We start from the raw sequence: 24630 nt of genomic DNA, 5'->3' as shown, positions 1-24630 counted from the left end.
AAAAGAAAATAGTTTAAGATAAATAATTTCATCTCTATAGTAAAAGTTACTTTCATTCAATCTTTAAACAGAGTTCTCTTTTTTCAAAAACATGTTATAGTGATGCAAATTCAACTTAATTATCTCTGGGCATTAAAAATGAAAATAATCATAACAAATAACTCTTTCATTAATTGTGTTAAACTTCTAACACAACACTTAAATACTATTTAGCAAGAGTGGAAACGTGACAGATTATACCACCATACCCTGTGTGACAATCTACCATAGCCTGTGTGACATTCTACCATACCCTGTGTGACATTCTAAAGCCTTTTCAGAGCCTTAAATTTGGCCCAGATTTTTAAAAAACTTACAAAGGTACAAATGACCACAATCTGATTGTCCTAGCTTGTTAAACAAAGAATCAGATGAAATCAGTGCAACTTATGCTAAAAATGAGAGGTTCCAATAGTTTTTATACCAATTTTGAACCTTCTTTTTAAAAGAAAAGATTTCCCAATATAGTTTTTAGATAAGACTCCCTTTAATATCATACTTATAAGATTGAAATGAGATCAATTTTTACGGGTGAGGAGATTGGCTGCTATGCCTCTCCTGGGGCTTCATGCACCCGTAGAGCAAAGAGAGCAACGAAACAAACACTGGAAGCCTCAAGCTGCACAGGAGACACAGAAAGGCTTCCATTAGAGTGTAGTCGGCCCTCCACTTCTGTAGGTTCCACATTTGTGGATTTAACCAATGTGGAAAATTCAGAAAAAAATTCTTTACTGAACATACAGATTTTTTCTTGTCATTATTCCCTAAACAATACAGCATAACTATTTATATAGCATTTACATTGTATTAGGTATTAGTGTCTAGAGATGATTTTAAACATGTGGAAGGATATAAGCAAGTCATATGGAAAAACTACACTCTTTTATATCAGAGATTTGAGCATCCTCAGATTTTGGTATCCAAAAGAGGTCCTGGAACCAATCCCCAAAGGATATAGAGGGATAACTGCAATCCCATCTGAAATGACCCAATAATATAGTCAAAGAATTGTCAGTCAAAAGAAATGCGACAATCATATTCCAAGTATGGTTTACACTGGGATATATTTTCTTTCCTGAATCTAGGTGTCTGGAATGATAACTAAGCAACTAAGGTGAGAGTTAACATTAATCAAATGCCTACCACCATGCAAGCACATTCCTCTTTATCTCTTTTAATCCAGACATAGAAGATGTACCTGTTATGATCATTTTTAAAGATCATATAAAATATAGCCTTTCAATGGCATGCTTTCATGGAAATGGCATAGGAGTTCAAAGTATACCTACCCAATGCCCTGAGCTATATTTTCTAATTGCCGACACATACAAGATCGAACTTCATATTCTACATCTTGACAGAGTGATTTTACCAGAGGAAGTATTTCTCGTTTAATGCTGAGAGTGGGGAGAAAAGAAACATGCAAATGAATATTTCAGAATAATATCCTCAAACAATTATCATTAAAATCTTAACCCACCTTAATAATAACAAATGTACTTTAATAGAAAAAATAATCGTTTACAATGTATTTTACATATGTTATTAAATTTGGATGTTATTAGCCACTTGTAAATTATGTATATCACAGAGTCTTTTTAAAATAATGGTTAACTTTGGATTGGTTGAAATGTTCATAGCTGAGATAAAAGGCTGTAGCAGTAGAATATCTGAGTCTGGCAACCATCACCCAAAATATTCTTCACCTTTACTCTTCTATTACAATTATACAACATTCCATTCTTTCCACTTGGTATTTAATAAGTGGGCAAGAAGGAGCATATAAATTATAAACATGTTCCATAAACCTCAAAATAAGTTAAATTACTCAAAATAACAAATTCATAACAATAGTGCAAAAAAGCAGAAATTCTATCTTTATGCTGTTTGCCAATTTCAAAAGTCAAATAAGAGAATGCCATTTTTTCCTCAAAACTACATTTGGTATGAGATAGGGAAGACTAAGGAAGTAGGAAAAAAGTTAACGGATCAATTTTGAAAAGTCATGAGATTGAGAAGAAAGGCCTCTGAAAAAGTAAATTCTGTCATGAGAATTCTATAAATTTAAAATAATGTAGTTAAGATAACTAAATTTGTATACAGTACAAAATAACACAAATATTGCTATACGGTCATTATAATTTTAAGTCAGTGTAATAAAGTAGACCAAAAATTACATACAAATACTCACGTGTGGGCATCAAATTTGTTGGTCAATTTTCCTAAAATTTTACAACTAACTAAACGAGACTGGACTGTTTGAGAAAGTTGTGCCTTGGAAACAAGTGGATTCAAAATCTGAAAAGAAAATTTAGAAAAAAATTCACAAAATTGTACACATTCTTGCCACTCATGTCAGTTATTTCCTTCAGAGTATTTTAATGTTCTGTTTTTAAAGGACCTCAATTATAATTTGAGGTTTAAGACTCAATAACTTGGATCATCTTATTTGTCTTCTGAGTTATCAAGGTAAATATAATGACAAATTATGTAATTAAAACAACTAGAAAAAAACCGAGTTAAAGTTTATGGTGATTTTACAATGCTCTCTATGCACAGATAAAATTATAATTTTGAAATATGTATTATAAAAAGAAAAAAGCAAATTAATGACTGAATACTTGAAATGTATTTTTATTTCATATAGATTTTTATATTTATCCTAATGGGATGAAAACATTATAGCTTCAAATAAATCCTATTAAATAATTCTGTCATTTGAATACAATAAGCCAAGTCCGATCTTGCATTATGTATATACTGGGCACTCAAATACTCCAACAGCCTGACAGACTGTAAAAATGAAGATCAGACCCTGAGATTAGATTACAGTCTCAGCTCTTTAGTTTGTCCAAATAATCCTGCTATTTCTAATCTCCAATTGCTCATCTATTTAAAATAGAAATTAGACTATGTCCTACTAAGATATCTTTAGTTTCTAAAATTATATGACTCATAAAATAGTCAACTGGCTTGTTTCCTCTCAGAGTAGCTGAAATTACTAAATATGTATTGATAATTTAGAAGTGAAAAGTTTAAAATAAGTTACATATTTAAAATCTTTGAAACCACATGTTAAATAATATGGTATTCTAAGGTAAAAACTGCATTATACAGCATACTGCCTTTCAAAAAATATAAAAATCACGTCTATATTATGTTCAACATTTAAATATGTATAATCATCTAGATGTTTGGCATCAAGTATGCAAACATCCTTGTAACTAGAAAATCTTCCCATTTTCAAGCCAGCATTTAAGCACTGCGATAGAACCATAAACGGTATGAAGACAAGGAAAGGACAAAGAAACTTAATGAAGTCAGTAGAGGACATCTCACTGGCTGATAACGCTTTTTTTCAATCACGATATTTGGAAAGAAATATATACAGGAATAATGTTCAAAGAATACAATATCTTTTCATTAGAGGATACACTTCCTTTCCATTTTTCTTCTTCTCTAATTTTAATTTATTTAAAACCTTTAGAGAAGGGTATAGGCAAACATGCTGGGAATAATATTTGTAAGTACAAGAAAGAAAGAATTGGCAACCATAAAAGGTAAATAGCACATATAAATTGTGATTAAAGGATAGGATCAAACAACTGCAAAGGAATAAACAGAAACTGATAAAAATATGAGAAAATATTCAACAGCATAATAATTTAAAAATTCCAATTAAAATGTAATTCCGTTTCTGGCCCATTAAATGAAATAGAAACACTATTGCTGATAAAAGTCTAGGAAAACAGATCTTCACATACTGTTAGTCGAAAGCTTAAGAATATTAATGCCCTCTGATCCATTAATTCCTTTTTGAAAGCTACAATTAAAGAAATTATCTGAAAAACAGGAAGAACTCTACAGAAATGTTGATTAATGCCTTATTCAATAGTAAAATATAAGCTTGAAAACAGGCTTAAATGTTTAACAAGTAAAATATTCTGCAGCTACTATGAAATGAGTTTAAAATAATACAGGAAAATAATGCAAGTAAAAAACAACCATATATAAACTAAATATGATCACCAGAATGGCAAGCAGCAACCATATATAGGAAAAAAATCTGAAAGGAAATACATCAGGATCTTAAAAGTGGACAAGTAACTATGAATTCTTTTCTCTTCCATTTTTTATGTTACTCACATTTTCTACAATGTGCACGTTACATTCAAAATGAAAAAACAATTTTCTTTTTTAAAAAAAAAATTTTGACAATAAACCTTTTTTAAAAACCTTAGAGTGACTTTCTTCCCCACAAAAGTATTACCTCATGCCGTAGGGTTTCTTTTGGCAATACTTCTATAACAGACAGAAGCGTTTCCAGCCATGCATTGCTGACACCTGGTTGGCACAGATAAAACATACTAAATTAAACGTTTCACTTCAAATTCAGTTTCAACTCAGCCATTAATAGTTGCAATAGCACTTAATGATAAAATGGAAATAATTACTTTCATTACTATTCTAAAAAGTTTCTCTATTATTTTGTCTCAGCCAACATCTAAAAAAATTTTGTATTTTTAAAAATAGTACTCGTGAGATATCTTTAAAGCAAGGTTTGCTGTTTTGTTGTACAATACTATAAACATGACTGCTTGAAAAGGAAAAAAAACTAAGAAGAAAGTATAAATCATAAGATCAATTAATGGGGTTTCAGCTTTCAAGGAGATTAAATTTTGTGGGTTTTATAAGAAGATAGCCATAGCTATTTTTAGTCATTCCACTGCTCAACTCCCAGGCAGCACAGACTTAATCAGTTATCCTCATCAGCCTAACAGGATTTATGGAATATCATGGCCATATACAAAAAACAATAAACAAGTATATAATTAAGCATTCCAGGCCCTGACCTGTGTCCCTGTGCTCCAGATGCAGGAGAATGACTTGGAGGAACGAGTGGGTATATGCATGAATTGACACTGACTCATCCTGCAGAATGGTCAGAAATGACACTGCAGCTGTTAACTGCATTTCCACTCCTGCAACATGAAGGGCTTCCTGTATAATCAGAAAGAGTTTGCTGTTTACATAGATGAATCACAAATTGTAATTTTAAAAAATCCAAGGTTATAGAAACTAAACAGTCATACTGCACAAAATTAGACATATGACCTTTAAGGATACGTACTTATTACTTTATTGAAAAGAACTATATTAATATGCTCCTGATCATTTAACTCACTAGACTACATAAAATTTAGGTGTCTCAGGATTTTCTAAGATAAAGTAACATTCCATCGCTTTATTGAATAAAAATTATAACAGTACATAAACCTTTAAGCAACAGTGTAGAAACTTTTGATAGATTTTAATTTCTGTTTTCCTGTTTGGATTGTACAGTTTATCATTCTACCTAGAACAATGTCAAAACTCAATCACATGTGTTTCCATTATTTGTATTTGTATTTCAAAAAATAAACATGATACATTTTACCATAAAAAAGAATACACTTGAGTATGCAAATATATTTCCCCTTTAAACAACTGAAGAGAGCATAAATTACCAGGAAGTAAACCATTTTCAAAAGAAAAATGTTTAAGAATATGCTTTTAAAAAATAATTATATTCATAGCCATCTCCATTCACCATTTGAAGAATTTTTAAATCCATATAAAAAATTAAAGCCTACATACATAGTATGTTTTCAATATACCAAAGGGTTTAAAAAAAAAAAAAAACTATTTTTCTACATAGGCCTCAAAGACAATACCTATACTTCTCTATGACAGACAGAGTGTGTGTACATGTGTGTAATGTAAAGGCAGCTAGAAGTATTACTTGTTCAATCAATTACGGCAATAATGAAAATTCCCTTATATGCCTATTTAAAATAAAGTTAGTAGAACAACCTGGAACTTAGTCATAAAACGAAGTTTCATATCAGTGATCTTAGGAATATTAATCCTTCTGCATTATTTCCTAATGTATAAAATATGAATTACAGCAACATCTTCATAGAGATTTAAATCGTTAAAACAAAACTTTTGTAATTTATCAACCTGTGTAAAATGAATGTTTAAATAATTACTATTGTTTATCCACTGTCTTCTGTCTACATTACCTTTGGATATCTAGTAGGAATCTCATCTTGCTCACACCTTCACTGATCTCTCCTTAAAACCTGCTCCTCCTGTAATCTTCCTCATCCTGATAAATAGTAAATGGTATCTCTGCCCCTCCAGCTGCTCAGCCCAAAAACTATGGGGTCATCCTTAACTCCTCTTACTACCTCACTCCCTACAGTCAAAAGACCAATAAATCCAGAAGGATCTACCTTCAAAACATCCAGATTCTGAATACTATCACCTCTCCTATTACCACCCTAGTCCAAGTCACCATCTTCTCCAGCCTCAATTACTCAAAAAATCCTTAACCAGTCCCTGATTCCAACGCTTCCCTTTACTATCCATTCTCTATACTGTAGCCTGAGAAATTATTTTAAGAAATAAGTCAGATAATATCACTTTTCTGCTCAAAACTGCAACAGGTTTCCATCTCATCCAAAGGAAACGTTAAAGTCCTTTTAATTTGACTTACAGTATCTGTTCTCAGCTCCCCTTTTCCCGGATTTCCATGTGGCTGGCTTCCCTACCTCTTTCAAGCCTCTATTCAAATACTACCTTTTCAATGAGGCCTTTCCTGATGACCCTACTTCAAGCTGAAAGTCACCTTCTTGCCCCAGCTCTTATTACCCCCTTTACAGGTTTATTCATTACCATCCTCCAATACACAATATGTTCATATTTGTTTATGGCTTATCTTTCAAAACTGGACCACAAGCTTCACATATCCCCATCTCCTAGCACACAGCAGGCATTCAGTAAGGAGCTGCCAGGTGACTAAATGTCTCTTACCCTCTCACCTACACTTTCTGCTCTTGAGGCTCTCTCCCTTCACACACATTTTGCACATCTCCCAGAAAGTGGCTTCAAGAGATTTTGAAGTGAGTCCTAAAGATTAGGAATTGGCAGACTTAGAAAGCAAAGCAAAGCAAAAATGGATCACATAGAAATGTATTCTCAATCCTCTTTCTATCATGTCCATACTGCTTTCTTCTATCCTAACATCTCCATAACCATGATTTGGACCTATATACTCAGTCTTCTTGATTCAGCACAGTGGGACACTGCCAGTCATCACAATAGGAGATCACATAGGGATTTCTGCAGCAGAAGAAACAGAATAGTAAAGCACTTTGATAAAGGCCAGTGAGCTAATAAGTGGCAACTCTAACAAACAATTGTCTACCAGATGCCAAAACACTCCTAAGCACTGAATTCTTCCTCACGGATTCTGCATTTCCAGTCATCATTTATTAAGGTCTGACTTAAAGCACTGCTAAGCCTTCATGTGGTGGTGTAGGAGATCTGGCAGTGGCATTTCCTGTGGCAAATGTCTAAGTGCTATGCTTAATTGCCAGAAAACCTATCACCTATGAGAGTGGCTGATTTTTGTTTTATTCTATACTTTTGTATCACACACACAAAGATTATTTTACAGGTTTTTTTCAGCCAAAAGTCAGTTACATATCGTGAGAGTTCTTGGCCAAGAGAAAGAGAAAAAGAATGTTAGAGTATAAAGCAGAAGCAGCAATTGGTCTCTGAAATCAATCCTTCCATACTCCTTTGTTTTACTGTTCCCAAAAGAAACATTTGTTCCGCACTAACAATTTTGGGTTTGGAAAACAGTTTTCAAAGATTTGATGTGGCCAGTATACATCACTTACAGGTTTCAGAAGGCACAGTTTTTATTTAAAAACAGAAAGGACTTTGCAAAGAAATATTAAAATAAATTGTGAGGGCCACAAGGTACATTCCAGTTCACATGAGTCTGTTAAATTCCAAGAGTTGAAATTCTGTCCCCTCTTAAAGTCATTAAAGTCCTGGGTTTTTTTATGTATGCAAACATTATACAAAAGAAGAACAGGAGAAGCTCTCCAACTTCATATCTTCTTACTGTATTACTTAGTCTTGACTCCCGCAGCAACATTTGCCCCAACTATTTTGCATTTAATTTTCGAAAAATCCTCAAGTCTTATCAGGATTTGGGTTTTTCTCTTGTTGTGCTGACTTCAACATCAGGGACTGTCCACTGTTAAGAAACCAGCACAGACTAAGAGATTTCATCACTGCTAAAAATTAACTGATTTTCTAAACATATTTTTCTGAAACATAATACAATAAGAGTTCAATACTTACCAGTAAGTGTTCTCTTCCACAGAGTCACACCCTCTGGACAAACATATGTGAGATCCATACTCTCTGGATAAATAAGTGTGCATCCTCATGGACCTTGGAAGACACTGAAAAGTAAATTCCTCTATTGCTTAAGTGCATGCCTTAATGCCAGTTACCATTCCTCTTACATTACTATTGTACAGCTGGCATCCCAAATTGAATTCCTCAAAAATGAAATGAGACATTAAAAGTTAATGGTACATTTCCAAGTTTTAAAAACTGTACCCATTCAAGGAAGGAAAGTGTACTAGACATGTCTGTGTTTAAATTCACTCTTTAGTTGGTATGAGTGGTGCAAGAAAGCATTTTGTAAAACAACCTAATACATTCCTTGCAGAGAGAGAAATAGCTCTGTCTCCAACACGCCTATATTGTATCCATCAGGAAGATATTTCTCCTTACAATACACATAGAAAAGCATTAAATAAATCATTGGCTTTCTTCAAAAGAGTGAATGTTTAAGATTCACAAATTCTGAAAAGAATCTTCTTGAATAAAACTGAAAAATGTATTTATCATGAATAGTGCTAGTAAAAGGTAAAGAAACTCTAAAATTACAAAATATCTGTGTATTTTTAGAGAGAGCACTGATTATTGTGAAATTAAATAATAAAGACTTCCATATTAAAATACTGAAGGTCTGGGACATATAAAATATCTGGGGCACTGAAGATCATAATGTGAGAATTTTTAGTAATTAACATAATAGTGTAACAGCTCTCTGCTTTATATAATCATAATATTTATAAAAGACTTTCAAATAGGTTAAATACGAATAACAGAAATACGCCAGTCCTAAGATACCTTTAATGATTATACCTTATTATTTTCCCTATCCCTGATTGCCACATGCCACCACTAAAATAAAGAGTGAAGAAAACTAGATGAGATCACTGAAAACCAAAATCTGAGGGGGAAAATGAAGTGAAGACGGTAAACAGAAATAACAAAGGGAGGTATGTTTTACCATTCCTAAGCCTGCATTTCAGTGATTAGCAAGGTTCGTGAAGAGGTACACATAAAAATATCCTTAAGAACTCTTTCCATAAAGGAAATACCAATAGTATCATAAGACTATTGCAAATGTACAATAAAATACGCTGTCATGCAAAATCATAAGAATGCCAAAACAAATAAATTTCAAGACCACGGTTTTGCAACTGAGCTTTCTAGCTGAAATACTCTGCTAAGTCATTTTTAAATATCATAAATTAGAATTACAGGAATTTCAAAATTTAGGCTTAAAATATTAATAAGCAGCAATTTAAAACTTTGCAAAGGAAGGATGTGCTTTTCAAAGAAATATCATTTTAATGGATGTGACAGCTATAAAGAATCATTCCTTCCGAATGATTCACTGTAGTAATATTTAACTAATTAAATGTTTTTTCCAAAAATTATACACAGTTCTCTTAGAAAAAAATCAGCCAGGGAAAGTCTAGCAAATATCTATAAGCAAGAGGAAACAGGGCTTTTTTCCCCCAAGTCAGTCATAATACTTTCACCTTCTATCCTAATCTCTCTCAAAAGTAGCCCAAAGATATCTAATTCTGAAGGTAACATAATTTTAATTTCATTCAAGTCCCAGCATCATACTATGTACTCTGGGAAATTGGAAAGAAGTCAAGATAAGAATCTCTACCTTTGAGTGATTCCTGTTGACTATATGTGCTCACTCAAATGCTCAGTTATGTTCAAGGCACTGTGCTAGAGACCTAGAAACCCAGCAACCAGCAGCATTAACAATGTACAGACACCTAAATGCACTAGCAATAGTCTTACTTAACTTGATTCCAGGTACTGGATGATTTGAAACTAGGCTATCCTCCCCCTGCAAAGGACAGTCTACTCAGGATTGCCCTTGTTCCTAATGCAGAGGGCCTTACCAGGGATTCTGCAAGGCTGTCAGAGAAGTCACTTAGGCTCTCAGTCCCTCAAGACCCTCTTCTAGAATCAGCAAATAGCCCCAAGCCCAAAGCAGGGCCCAAATTGCATGCTCACTTGTCTGGCTATCAGCTATCTCTTAGATCTTGGAAGGGTAATTTTTTACTACCTTGTTAGTTTCCATATGCCTGTGTGCAGACGATTTTTACATTTTGTTCAGCTTTAAAAATTATCCTTGCCAAGAGAGTTGATTAGTTACCTAGTCTGCCTTCATTGAAAGAGGAAGTTCCCTTTCCTATTAGTATTCCTTCTTGATTTAATCTTAGAATGATATTAACCACAACATTTCTATTTATATGCCTGCATAGGTTCTCTGTGCACACACACACCCTACCATAGCCTGTTCACCATCTCCATATCCACACAGATCAACTGATTGTTTTCTAATGATACCTTAGAAGTAATCCAGAACCTAAAATTAAATATTTTGCCAAAACCCTTGTGATATGTGTCCTTAACTTACACTTTGAGTTCTTAAGCTTCCTTATTTTCTTAGTGTAAAATTATGTCTACAGTAGCAGTTCTCCCCTTTTGGTCTTCATTTTCTCTGTAGGCAATCTCTTCCACACAAATGCCTTTAAATGGAATCTGTGCAAATTTTACTTTTTTATTGGCAGACCTGTTCAGAGTATCAGATCTGCATATACAACTCTCTGCAATCTCTACTTTGGATGCCTCAAAGGTAACAAGTCCAAAATTGGGCTCATTTTATTTTCTCTAACACCTGGGCCTCCTCCAGTGTCTCTTGTCCTAATTTGGGCTTTCTCTAGTCCCCTTAGTGTGTGCCATTGTTATCCACCTGGTTTACAAACCAGTATTTCAGGAGTTATCCTTGATACCATTGGTTTTTTTAATTGCTCATATAGTCCTGGTTTGGTTTTGTTGTCTATTTTTGTAATCCATCTACCTCTCCAACCAGGCTACTTCCACCCCAGTCCAAGCCTATTTGAAGGTTTTCTCAGGTAAGGATCACAGATTCCAAGTGATCCTCACCCACTACATCCCTTCCATTCCATCCTGCATCACTCTTTTCTGATTCATTTTCGACTTTAGAGTCAGCATGAGATTTCAAAGCACTTAACACTGTAATTTGAATATTCTCTTGCATAATGCACCTAAGGATCTACATAATTTGGGCTTTTTCACTGCCTCAGCAGTTCTTCCTGCTTTATGCTCTAGCACACTGATTTTCTCTCAGTTCTTTGAATCTGCATTCAATCTTCATGCTTCTCTTTCCTTCTCAATACTGGGAATGTTTGCTTTCCTATCTCCTAGCTCTTTGTATAATTATTTCTCTTCATACAAGTCAGTTGTCACTTCTCAGAGAAGCCTTCGCTAACACCCCAGAGAAGATGACCTGCTGTTATCACAATTTTAGGTACAAAATTAACAGTGTAGCTAGAATATAAGCTCCACCATCCTGCTACTGCTACTATAAACATAATGTCACACTAACAAAGTAAGGAAGCTTAAGAACTCAAAGTGTAAATTAAGGACACATATCACAAGGGTTTTGGCAAAATATTTAATTTTAGGTTCTGGATTACTTCTAAGGTATCATTAGAAAACAATCAGTTGATCTGTGTGGATATGGAGATGGTGAACAGGCTATGGTAGGGGGTATGTGTGCACAGAGAACCTATGCAGGCATATAAATAGAAATGTTATGGTTAATATCATTCTAAGATTAAATCAAGAAGGAATACTAATAGGAAAGAGAACTTCCTCTTTCAATAAAGGCAGACTAGGTAATTCTAATGAACTCTCTTAGCAAGGATAATTTTTAAAGCTGAACGAAATGTAAAAATCGTCTGCAGAAAATCAAACACCACATGTTCTCACTCATAGGCGGGTGTTGAACAATGAGAACACATGGACACAGGGAGGGCAGCACTACACACTGAGGTCAGTTGGGGGGAAATAGGGGAGGGACAGCGGGGGGGGTGGGGAGTTGGGGAGAGATAGCATGGGGAGAAACGCCAGATATAGGTGAAGGGGAGGAAGGCAGCGAATCACACTGCCATGTGTGTACCTATGCAACAATCTTGCATGTTCTTCACATGTACCCCAAAACCTAAAATGCAAAAAAATAAAATAAAATTTTAAAAAAAATTTTTAAAAATCATCTGCACACAGGCATCTGGAAACTAACAAGGTAGTAAAAAATTACCCTTCCAAGATCTAAGAGACAACTGACAGCCAGACAAGTGAGCATGCAATTTGGGCCCTGCTTTGGGCCTGGGGCTATTTGCTGATTCTAGAAGAGGGTCTTGAGGGACTGAGAGCCTAAGTGACTTCTCTGACAGCCTTGCAGAATCCCTGGTAAGGCCCTCTGCATTAGGAACAAGGGCAATCCTGAATAGACTGTCCTTTGCAGGGGAGGACAGCCTAATTTCAAATCATCCAGTACCTGGAATTAAGTTAAATAAGACTCTATTGCTAGTGCAGTGAGGTGTCTGCCAAAAGAAAACATATTCCTTCCATGAGAAAGATATCATCTTAGGCCTCAAACTATTTCTACACAAATGTGTCAAATACAAGATCAATAATATCAACACACATGAGGAGATAAGATAATAAGCAGAAACAACACAAAATATAAACATACCAAAAGGAGCTCCAGGTACTGGTAGTATATGATACATACACGGTTCAAGAGGATAAAAGATATAATTGAAGAATTTAATTCTCTAAGATATTTTTTAAATGGCATATTTTAAAGAGCTAAATAGAAATTATAGACCAAATACATAATCAAAATAAAAATCAGTTTAGACACAGATGAATTGGTGAGACAGAAGATATATTAGAATAAAACACCTAAATCAGAAACAGAAAAAAAGATGGAAAAGAAAGAAAAGATGATAAAGGATATGGAAATACTATTAAAGATCTAATATATGTAAAATTGAAGTCTTAGAAGGAGGAGAGAGAGATTAGCCAGGTATGTAAAAAGATATCTGCATTTTCCCAAACTGGCCAAGGAAAATAAGCCACAGAGTCAAGAAGCCATAAATATGCCTCCATATTTCTAGAAATCTACAGATACACAGTGTAAAATCCTATGCCAATAAAAATATCTATTTAAAATGCATGTGGAAGACATTTTGAAACCAATAAAAATCAAGAGAATTTGTTACCAGCAGACTTGTACTGAATACTAAAATGTGTTCTTCAGGCAGGAAAAAACAGATTCCAAATGGAAATACCATAGGTAATAAAAAATGATAGATATGTGGGTAAATCTAAATAGATATTGATTAAATAAAACAACAACAGTATCTAGGAGACCTGAAATATATAAATAAAATAGCTAACAACAATAACAGATAAGTCATAAGAGGATTAAATAGAGAATAGTAAGGTTCTTATATTATAATCCAGGAAGAGGGTCAAAATACAAATGAAATTAAACATTGACAATATGTCCTTTTTGTAATGTCTAAGGTCACTAATACAAGAAAAGTAAGAGTCTATAACTTCCAAGTTAACAGACAAAAGGGAAAGTGAAATAATAAAACTACTTAATCAATTCAAATAAAATAAATAAGAGAAAAAGAAACAGAGCAGTTGGCAAAAAGAAAAAGCAAATTGTAAGTTGACCTATGGAAGTACATTAAATATAAATAGGAAAAATATTCTAATTAAAATAGTGTGAGATTGGATTAAAAAATAAAACCCAATCATGTTGTTCACAAAATAAAATCTAAAGCATCAGGAGAAGCCACAGAGTAGAGAATAAATTTCAACACATAACCAGAATAGTACAGAGTATTATATCATTGAATGGTTATACCACAATTCCATCAACTGTTGACTGATATTAGGGTTGTTTCCAGTTTTAGCTGTAGCAGGAAAAGCTGCAATAAATATTCATATATAAGTCTTTATATGAAAAGATGTTTCATTTTCTCTTAATCTTTAGGAGTTAAATAGCTTAGCAATACAGTAGATGTATGTTTAAATTTTTGAGAACCTGTTTACTAAAGTTGTTATACCATTTTACACTCCCCCCAACAGTGTAAGGGAGTTTGAGTTGCTCCACAATCTTCCATAATACTTCATGTGGTCAGTTGATCTTTTTTGTTTTTTGTACAGATATTTTAACAAATGTGTTGAGCTTTACTTGCATTATTCTAATGACTAATGATGTTGAACATCTTTTCTTATGTTTACTAGCCATCTGCAAATGTTATTTGGGGAAGCATCTTACAAATTTTTGCGTATTTCTAAAAACTGGGTTGTCTTCTTACTGCATTTTGAGAAGGTCTTTATGTATTCTGAACACATGTCCTTTGTCATCTATGTGATTTACAAATATTTTCTTCCATTCTGATTTGTCTTTTTTCATTCACTTAATAGTGTTTTCTGAAAAACAGATCTAATTTATCAAATTTTTTTTTTCTATGGATCATGCTTCTAGAATCATATGTAAGAAACTTTTGCCTAACCCAAGGTCACAAAGATTTTCTCTTATGGTTTCCTCTAGAAGTATTAATAATTTCAGTCTTTAAAATTTAGGTCTATGATCTATTTTAATTTTTGCATATGGAGCCAGGCATGGATTTATTTTTCAAACTGTTTTAGCATCATTTGTTGAAAAGCCTATCCTCTCTATAATGAATTGCGTTTGCCCCATGTCAAAAACAAACTGACAATTTGTGGGGTATGTGAGAGATTTTTAAAACTTTCTATATGTCTCATTGATTTCTTTATCTCTCTCTACACCAGTCATACAGATATTAATTGCTGTGGCCACATATTATGTCTTGAAATCAGGTAATAAAAGTCCTTGAATTTTGTTTCTGTTTTTCAAAGTTGTTTTGGCTATTCTAGGTCCTTTATATTTTCATATGAAACTTAGAATTAGTTTGTCATTTTCTACAAAAACCCAACCTATTTGAATTTTGATTATTTTGAATTAAATATATGCATTCATCTGGGCAAACTGACATCTTAGCAATATTGTTATTTGGTGAAGCATCTTATTGTTATTTGGTGAAGCATGTTATTTGGTGATCCATGAATATGATCTATATTCAGTTCACTTCATTCTCTCATTTCCTCTCAGAAATGTTCTATAGTTTTCAGTTTATAGATCTTATGTAACCTTTGTCCCTAAGTATTACATACGTTAATGTTATTTTGATAGTTTGAGAAAAATTTCAATTTCCAATTGTTGCTTGCTGGTTTGTGGAAACACAATTGATTTTTGTATATTGACCCTGTATCCCACAACCTTCTATACTTGCTTCGAAGTTCAGTATTTTTCTTTTGTAGATTCCTACATATGATAATGTTATCTGAGAAAAAAAAGACAGCTTTACTTCTTTCTCTGCAATGTGAATGCTTTTTCTTTTTGTTGCCTTACTATATTGGCTAGTATGTCCAGTATACTGTTAAACAAAAGTGGTAAGAGCTGACATCTTTGGCCTTTTCCTGATCTTATGGAAAAGTCTTTCACCTTTAAGTGAACCTGTAGGGTTCTCACAAAGGAAGCTCCCATTTATTCCTAGTTTACTCAGTTGTGGAGTTATTTGTTGAAGACAGGGTCTCATATCTTCCTTAGGCTAGACTCAAACTGCTGGGCTCAAGAGATCCTCCTAACTCAGCCTCCTAATAGCTGGTATTACAGGTGTGCACCATTGCACCTGGCTAAGATTTCTTTTTTCTAGAAATAGTTGCTAGATTGTGTCAAATACTTTCTCTAAATCTACTGAGATGATTAGATGGTGGTGTTCCTTTTTTAGTTTTCTGATAGGATGATTTATATTGTTTAGTTTTCAAATTTTGAAACAATCCTGAATTCCTGAGATAAATCCTGACTAGTCATAATGTATTATTATCCTTTTGCTATAATTGTGTCTTTTTTTAGATGTTTGCATCTAAGCTCATGAGGTATGTACATCATGGTAATGCTGGGCCTGAAAGTTTATTGGGAAGTTCTTACCACCTCCTCTATTTTCTGAAAGAATTTGTGTAGAATTGTTATTATTTCTTTTACACTTACCCTAATTTTTATCATTTCCAGTGCTCTTCATTTATTCATGTAAATCCAAATTTCCATCTGGTATCACATTACTTTTACCTAAAGAATTTCCTTTACAACCGGGCACAGTAGCTCAGACCTGTAATCCCAGCACTTTTAGGGGCGGATCACCTGAGGTCAGGAGTTCGAGACCAGCCGGGCCAACACAGTGAAACCCCATCTCTACTAAAGATATAAAAGATTAGCTAGGTATGATGGTGGGCACCTGTAATCCCACTAAGGCAGAAGAATCACTTGAACCTGGGAGGCAGAGGTTGCAGTAAGCCGAGATCATGCCATTGCACTCCAGCCTGGCCACAAGCAAAACTGTCTCAAAAAAGAAAAAAAAAAAAAAAAGAATTTCCGTTACCATTTCTTGGTGGTATAGATTTGACACAATTAATTCTCTTAATTTCTGTTTGTCTAAAAAAAGCTATTTTTGTCTTCATCCTAGAAAGATATTTTAACTGGGTATATATTTTAGTTGACTTTAATTTTTGCTTTTTACTTTCAGTACTTTTAATATGACATTCTTTTGTCCTCTAGACTAGTTTCTGACCAGAAGTCTGTTCAATTTTCACCTTTGTCTCTGCCTACTTCCAAGATTATCTCTTTTTTATTTTCAGCACTTTATGGTGTCTAGGGGTGTGTTAGCGCGTGCACGCCATTTATCCTGCTTGGAGTCCTCTGGTCTTCTTAGATCTACGCTTTGTCCTGGCTAGTACTTCTTTAAATAGTTCTTCTTTCCTATTTCTCTTTTCTCATTCTGAGATACTGATCACATATATATTAGATCTTTTTATACTGTCTCAAAGCCATTGGATGTTCTCGTCTACGTTTTCACTCTTTGCTATTTCTGTTTCAGTTTAGATAATTTCTATTTTCAAGTTCACTGATTCTTTTGCCAACCATATTCTTTTGAAATCTCCTATACATCTAGGCATGTTGTTTGTTCAGTGGATTTTTAACCATATAAATCACAGTTACTTTAAATTCCCTAATACTTCCAATATCTGGGTCACCTCTGACACTAGACCTGTTGTTGCTTTATGCTTTAGTAAGTTTTTCTATTTTGGGTGCCCAGAAATTTTTGATTTTGAAATTTTGAATCCTGGATATTCAGTGAAGACAGAGGTAACAGTATTTATGCTCAGAAATGAACATTCCTCTTCTGACAGGCTGTTAAGTATAGGGGGCTGAATAATAAGTCACATTAGCAGTTGAGCTGGGTTTGAGGATTTTTTGTCACTATGGTAATCACAGCAACACAGGTTTCAAACCTCCAACGGTGGGCCACTGTTACCTTATGTTTAATGTGCAGCCTCAGATGCCAAAGGATTTTCTTCAGTGCTCCTGCTCCACTGTTTTCTGCAGGGGTCTCTCTCCACACTCTTGTGCCTTCTCTAGTAGTAGACAATGTAGCTTCTTACTACACACTAGGCTAATGGTGGGTATAACGGATTCTCAGGTATCTTGGTCCAGTCTCATCATAGGCAGGGTCTTAGAGCCTGGGCCTCAGGAATATAACTTTTTCAGTGTTCCTGTTCTATAACTTTATATCTTAGGATGCAGAGGGGTCCTTTGGCAGGGTCAAGTTTCTGGCCCTACCCCCACTGGTGGCAGACCTCTGCTTTTTATCAGTGCAGGGTCCTGGATCTAACATCTCCTGCCTTCCACACCCAGCTCCTAGTGTCAAAAGGCTTATGCTACTACCTTCTCCCAGAAGTAAAGGATCTTGGCATGGTCCTGGAGGAGGGTTTTCTACCTCTCTTCCAGAGGCAAGTGGGTTGTGCTCCTACCATTCCCACAGAAGCAATGGCACTTCACCTGGGCTGTAGAAGCAGGACAGTTCACTGCTTCTCCCTCCACAATTCAGACTTTTCCTTCATAAAGAAGGTTTTCAGAAAGTAGGCAGAGTTGGCTCCTGTCCCTTAGCAGCAGCTCATCACTACCACACCTTTATTACCAAGGGAGATGCTCTCCAATCTCCTGCATTGTTCCCTAATCTTTCTCACAGAGCAAACAGTGGAGATGTATAAAAAAGAGCTTGCAAATGAATACAAAGCTCCTCTGTGTCTAAGCTACAAGTTATTCTAAACATATAAACTGTGCTAACACAAAGCCACCCTTTAAAATTTTGTTAAAATCTTAGCTGATGCTGCTCATTACTTTATATGGTGGGAACCTCTTCCTCCTATGCTCTGCCAAGTCAATGTTCCTGTGTCCCATCCATCCTCAGAGGGGTTTGTTACTCTTGTGAATTCAGCTCACTTGGTTACCTTGTAACCAGCTCTGCTGTACTCAAGAAGTTATGACTGTGTAGATTTTGTGGATAACCTACTGTTATCAGAATTAGTGTGATGTTCTTTTGCAGCCTAAGTGGAAGTGAAACAGATTGCTTTGTTTTTGAGCCCTAGTACAATTCCTTACTCCCTTACAAGCTTAACTACACATTTAAAATTATTTCAGAAGTTTCAATTCATTTTTATTGCAGATAGGGTAAAAATAACAAGCGACTAAATGACTAAGAAGCATATGTAAAAACACTGGTGTCCACTAAGAATTTACCGAAAGGTAGTATTTCTAGGTCTATGAGGAATATCCGCTAATATAATTCTATGTGCCCAGAAAAACTATATAGTCAGTAAATTTTTCACAGAATTTGAATTGTGAAGTAATTAGTAATGTCAATCCATTTTGTCCTTAAATAAAAATAGATACATGTAAAAGAAAAAGTGTAAAAAACATTATTCTCAAAATACATAGCATTCAATGTACTTTTATTTGTAAACTGTAAATCATGTAAGTTTGTATCAATCTGTTCATCTCTAATTCCTTTCATTAATACTACCTCTTTTTTTCTAAGTGAGCTAGAAAAATAAGTTATATAATCTTATACTTCCTAAAGCATAAGACCTCTTAATTCTGACCCTGAGAATTATCGTCTATCTTACATTATAGAAATTATTTCACTTTCTTATTTACATTCCTTCCTATGAGTGTCCCTAAATGTTTAGCCTCTTTATAGAATACTATACTGTGGGCTTTTTATGATCTGTAGGGGATCTGGAACATCATGATCTGCTTATTATGCATAAATGTGTTGTTTTCACAAAATCCTTTTGCTTTCCTCAGAAGTTAACTTTTAGTTTATCTCAGAACACATCATCTACAGAGAGGAAGACAGATGCCGGTTTTTTTAGCTGCAAACCAAAGAAGAAAGCAATCTGTATCATTTGTTTATGCTCTTTAATTCCTTTAGTCAAGATTATATCTTTTTCTTGGTGAACTGTAAGAATAAATTACATACTTTCATGCTTCCTAGAAATCTCCCAACAACATATTCATGAACACTGAATTTTTTAAGCCTAGATTTTCCCAACTGTAAAATGAGTATAAATACATCACATGGAGTTGTGAGGAGGATTTTTTTAAGGATATATCTAAAGCATTAAGCACAATGCCTGGCCCACAGTAAGTGTTCTACACATCATTCTGAGTTGAGTATCCCTTATCCCAAATGCTTGGGACCAGAAGTATTTCAGATTTTGAATGTTTTTAGGATTTGGGAATATTTGCATATTCATAATGAAATATCTTGGGGATAGGACCCAAGTCTAAACATGAAATTCATTTATTTCATATACATCTTAGACACATAGGCTGAATATAATTTTATACAGTATTTTTAATAATTTTGTACAGGAAACTAAGTTTTGACTTCATTTTGACTTTAACTGCAATTCATCACATGAGGTGATAGAGAGTTTTTGCATGTAGCATCATGTCTATGTTCAAAATGCTTCAAATTTTGGAGCATTTTGATTTTGGATTTGGGAATTAGGAAGTCTTAATCTGTGGTCTGTCCACTTAACTATGCTACTTGAAATATGACTTTTTAAAAAGTTAAGCTTTCTATTTACAAAATTTATAAAGTAAATGCTTTCTGTAAAAATTCTAGAATAAGGTGTTTTTAAAAAAAACTACCCACATACAGGAGATACACATTCTAAAATAATCAAATTAGGAGAAATTCATGATTTTTTCCTATTTTTTTTTGTTGTTGTTTTTAGAAGCAAGGTCTTGCTATGCTGTCCTGGCTGGAGTGCAGTCAGTAGCTATTCGTTGCAGCCTCAAACTCCTGGGCTCCAGTAGCTGAGACTACAGGCATGCACCAAAATAAAAGGAAATCAAATTTCGTATTTATTATGTCTCTTTTATCCTTCTTTCTTAGGTATTTCCTGAATCTTCCCCAAACCCCCAAAAAGTCTTTCTAGAAACATAAAACAGTGTCATACCATTCTATATGTATATGTCAAATTTCCAAATAAATTATCTTCCTACTTCTCATCTAAGAATGCCATCAGTGGATCAGGCCAATGTTCCCTTGGTCTTTCAGGTATATACTTATTGTCTCTGAATGTTAAGTTCAATTAAAACTTATTTACAACATTTTTTTGAGTGCCCATTATTTGCCAGGCACTATTCTAGGTCCTGGGGGTATAGTGAGAAACCAGACTGACAAATATTCTGCCCTTAGGAAAGAAAGGGAAAAGACTGGCAGATGATCAGATCACAAAGATAGAGGGGGTGATTTATGGACATAGTAACGAGTTGTATTTTATCTGAAATGGGAAGTTACTTATATTAGTTTCCTGTGACTGCTGTAACAAATTACCACAAACTTAAACAGCAGCTTAAAACACCAGCTATTTCTTCTCTCACAGGTCTGGAGACCGGAATTTCAAAATCAGTATCACCTGGTCAAAATCCAGGTGTTGGCAAGGCCACAATCCATCTAGAGGCTCTCAGATAGAATCTACTTTTTGCCTCTTTCAGCTTCTAGTGGTTGCTGTCATTCCTTGGCTTGTGGCCACATTACTCCAATCTCTACCTCCATCTTGACATTGCATTCCTCTACGTGTATGTGTCAACTCTCCTCTGCCTTCTTATAAGGACACATGTGATGGCATTTAGACTGCCACCCTGATAATCCAAGATAATCTTCCAATCTCAAGATCCTTAACTGTATCTGTAAAGACCCTTTTTCCAAATAAGGTAACACTTATAATTTCTAGGAATTAGGGCCCAATATCTCTTTGGAAGGGGCATGATTCTATCTATCATATCACCTAAGTAATTTTCATGCAAGAGGGAGATAAGATATGATTGACACTTTTTAAAAGATCTCTCTGAGTGAGTTTGCTCTAGGAGGCAAAGTAGAAGCAACAATTCAGTGAGGAGGTTGCTGTAGTACAGACAGGAGATGACTAAAGCTTGAGACGTTAAATTACACATTATATATCTGTTACAGTCATGATCAGCTAATGAGTAGTAAAGAGTGAGGACTCAGGAGTCAGACTTCCTGTTTAAACCTAATTATACCACTGGCAAGCTTTGTGACTTTGAGCAAATTGCTTAACTAAGATTTTTCTTCCACTGTCAAATGATCACTGAAGAACTGCTATGAGGATTCAGATTAAAATTTGTAGAACATTGACAGAATACAGTGTCTGAAACGTAGTAAGACCTCAATAAATATTTGCTACAGTTATTTTTATCTGTGCCTAGCATTGCTCAATTTCTATTAATTTTATGACCTATATTATGGTTGCCTAAATGTAAGTGTAAAAACAACTAAGTAAATAACTCAATAGGTAGAGAGTCTTTTTGCACTGAATTGTAAAGGAATCACCTTCATTATGTGGTGTAATTATATCACTATTATTCTGAATTTTATAAAAGACTATTGTATAATATTTTGGATATTTATCTTGACAATCAAATTCTTTCACTTCTAGATAACTGGAATTTCAAATCAAATATTGAAGTCTAACAAACATCTAATATTTCAATTTAATATACTGTGGAAAAAGAATTAATAAAGACCACAGGAGAAAAATTCTTTTTTAATAGATATCCTAGGATTAAATCATGTAACATGAATATATGGTAATGACTATATTTTAAAATGTCTCCACATTTAGGAAATTTAAATTGGAGGTCAAAATATTTCCTTTCTAAATTCCTAGCTAAATTTAACCTTGAGATGAGTGACCTAATTGCACTACCAATGGATACAATTTAGAAAACAAATTGGGGAAATACTATGGATTGGCTCAATTCTATTTTTCTTAGTTTCTATTTTTCTTCTTTTATTAGTTATTCTAGACATCAACCTCAATCTGACAGATTGGCTCAATTGTAATACTAACCCTGCTTCTGACATTTTAAATTCCTTTATCTGTAAAACAGTGAAAACAGCAACCTATTTTTAAAATCACTTTTCAATTAATCCATTATTATAAGAACAAAATCAAATGCAATAAAACAAAAATATCACTGATGAGAGTTTATAATACATAAGCCCAGGAAGATCTCCATTACTTTATCTGATGCTCTTAAAGGTAAAGACAAGGTAAAAAGTGAGCTCTGAAAGCTGCACACACTACTGTTATAAACATGGTAAAAATCTTGATATTGATTAACTTCTTGCATAAAATATTTATTGTTCATATCTTTAAACCATCTAAAAGTAAATCAATCATAAAAGACCAGTATTATCAAGTATACAAATTACTTTTCCTTATGAATTAAACAGACTATTAACCATAACTGAAAACCAGCAGAACCATATGTATGGTCAAGCCAGAAATCTGGAAGTTATCTCTCACTTCAGAAACCCAATCCATTATGAAGTTCTGCACATTCTATCTTAATCCATGTATCTCAGATATGTCCACTGCTCTCTACTGTCCTAATTAGTTAGCCTCATACTAGCTATGAGGACCAGTACTGAAGCTTCCTAAGTATCCCACTCCAATCTATTCTCCAAACAATAACCATAATGATCACTGTGAAATAGAAACACAATTAAGTCACTGCCTGCTTTAAAGCCTTCAGTGACTTTTCACTGTCCTAATAAAAACCAATGCGTGTATGCTCTGTCATCAATCATTTCTCGAACCTCTTCTCAATCACACCCCACCCTATCCACTGGGTCCCAAACATACCTGTCTCTCTCAGTCCCACCCAGCTCTTTCACCTTAGGGCTATTTACCTCTCTCCCTACTTGGTCCTGACTAAAATGGCTGCTTCTTTCCATCCCTTCCATTTTCTGCTCCTCAAAAAGGTATTCCTTGACATCCCAATGGACAGCAGATGCCCTCATTACTTTACTACTTCATTCCATCGACTACTGTTCTGTACACTCAGAGAGCTTATCACAAATGATAATTATACCTTTCTTGGGTGAGGAGGGATTTACTTGTGTAATGTCCATTTCTCCATCTGAACTGTAGCCTCCTTGAGGGCAAGTCCCCTATCTTTCGTTGGCTTCTATTTTCCCAGTGCTTAGAACAGTGCCTGTCTTACAGGAAGTACTCAGTAAATATTTATGAATGAATGAGAATGCCATTATTACTAAATGCTCAAGATCACTTTAAAAAAAAATTGAGAAATCATGCAAGCAAAGGTACATAGTTAACACCAGATTTTGTCAGCGTTTCATCACTGGAAAGTAAACACAGAAGTGAAGTGGAATTAACAAAGGTGCTAATATAGGAGTACCAATAAATCATAACAAAATCTAAATACAATGAATTTAAAATAACATGCACAAAAACACAGATTTTATCATTTGAAATAGGGGTGATGAAATGTTTAGCTGTCTACATTATATATTAAACCATCAATAGAAGTCATTATTATTGGAGTTACCCCCATAAAGACCTTCTCATTTGCCTTATTCTTCAGCATTTTTACATAAAGTCAGAAACCCACAATACTCTATTACACTTGTTCTCTCATTGTTTTCTGTGGTCATTAGGTCTTCCTAATATACAATCTAATCTGGACTCTTCTACCTTTTTGGTATCTCTTTTAAAGGGAGTACAGGTCAAGACAACGGTCCTAAATAAATGGTTGCATATTGATTAGCAAAATAAATGAATGAAATTATTCAGCTATAAATAAAGGTTTCCTTAGTACATATTCATTAGTATATACTTCCTTTGTATCTATTTATTCTGTTAATATACTCTGAATTATGGATTAATTTTCATTACTTTTAAAGCTTATTAAAACCATATCTTCCATAACTCTGGCAAATACCTTATAGTTTCAGAAGATACATTTGATTCTTTGTATAAATACGCTATATATTTATAATATGTATATTATATATATAATATTCTTTATACAGTCCCATGAAATTAAGGTTTTAGGGGAGCTGTTACTTAATTTCCTTTATTGTGAACTCAGCAAAAGGATTTTTGCAAAGTAATTTAGAAACCTCTAAAGTTCACTGCTCTCTTTCATCATGAAACTTTGGACATCTAATATGCTCTCTGTAGACCAGATTTCAACTGCTCAATGCA

General features: G+C 34.1%; 1 protein-coding gene across 6 annotated transcripts in view; it reads right to left on the bottom strand.

Moving 5' to 3' along the window:
* Nucleotides 1-24630, bottom strand: part of PPP4R4 (protein phosphatase 4 regulatory subunit 4) — a 118915-nt gene that overhangs the window by 50417 nt on the left and 43868 nt on the right. For 2 of the 6 annotated variants that reach the window (XM_039469134.2, XM_074393548.1), the window contains exons 4-7: nt 4893-5040; nt 4310-4383; nt 2231-2337; nt 1329-1436 (exon numbers count right to left, since the gene is read on the bottom strand). In XM_039469134.2, coding sequence (XP_039325068.1) covers nt 1329-1436; nt 2231-2337; nt 4310-4383; nt 4893-5040 — 437 coding nt within the window. The other 4 variants (XM_074393549.1, XM_074393550.1, XM_039469132.2 and 1 more) reach the window with 4 other exon arrangements.

This window comes from Saimiri boliviensis, chromosome 2, assembly GCF_048565385.1.
Source record: "Saimiri boliviensis isolate mSaiBol1 chromosome 2, mSaiBol1.pri, whole genome shotgun sequence".
NCBI lineage: Eukaryota > Metazoa > Chordata > Mammalia > Primates > Cebidae > Saimiri > Saimiri boliviensis.
Note: the sequence above shows the minus strand (reverse complement) of the source record. Positions and strands in the feature narration are given on the sequence as shown.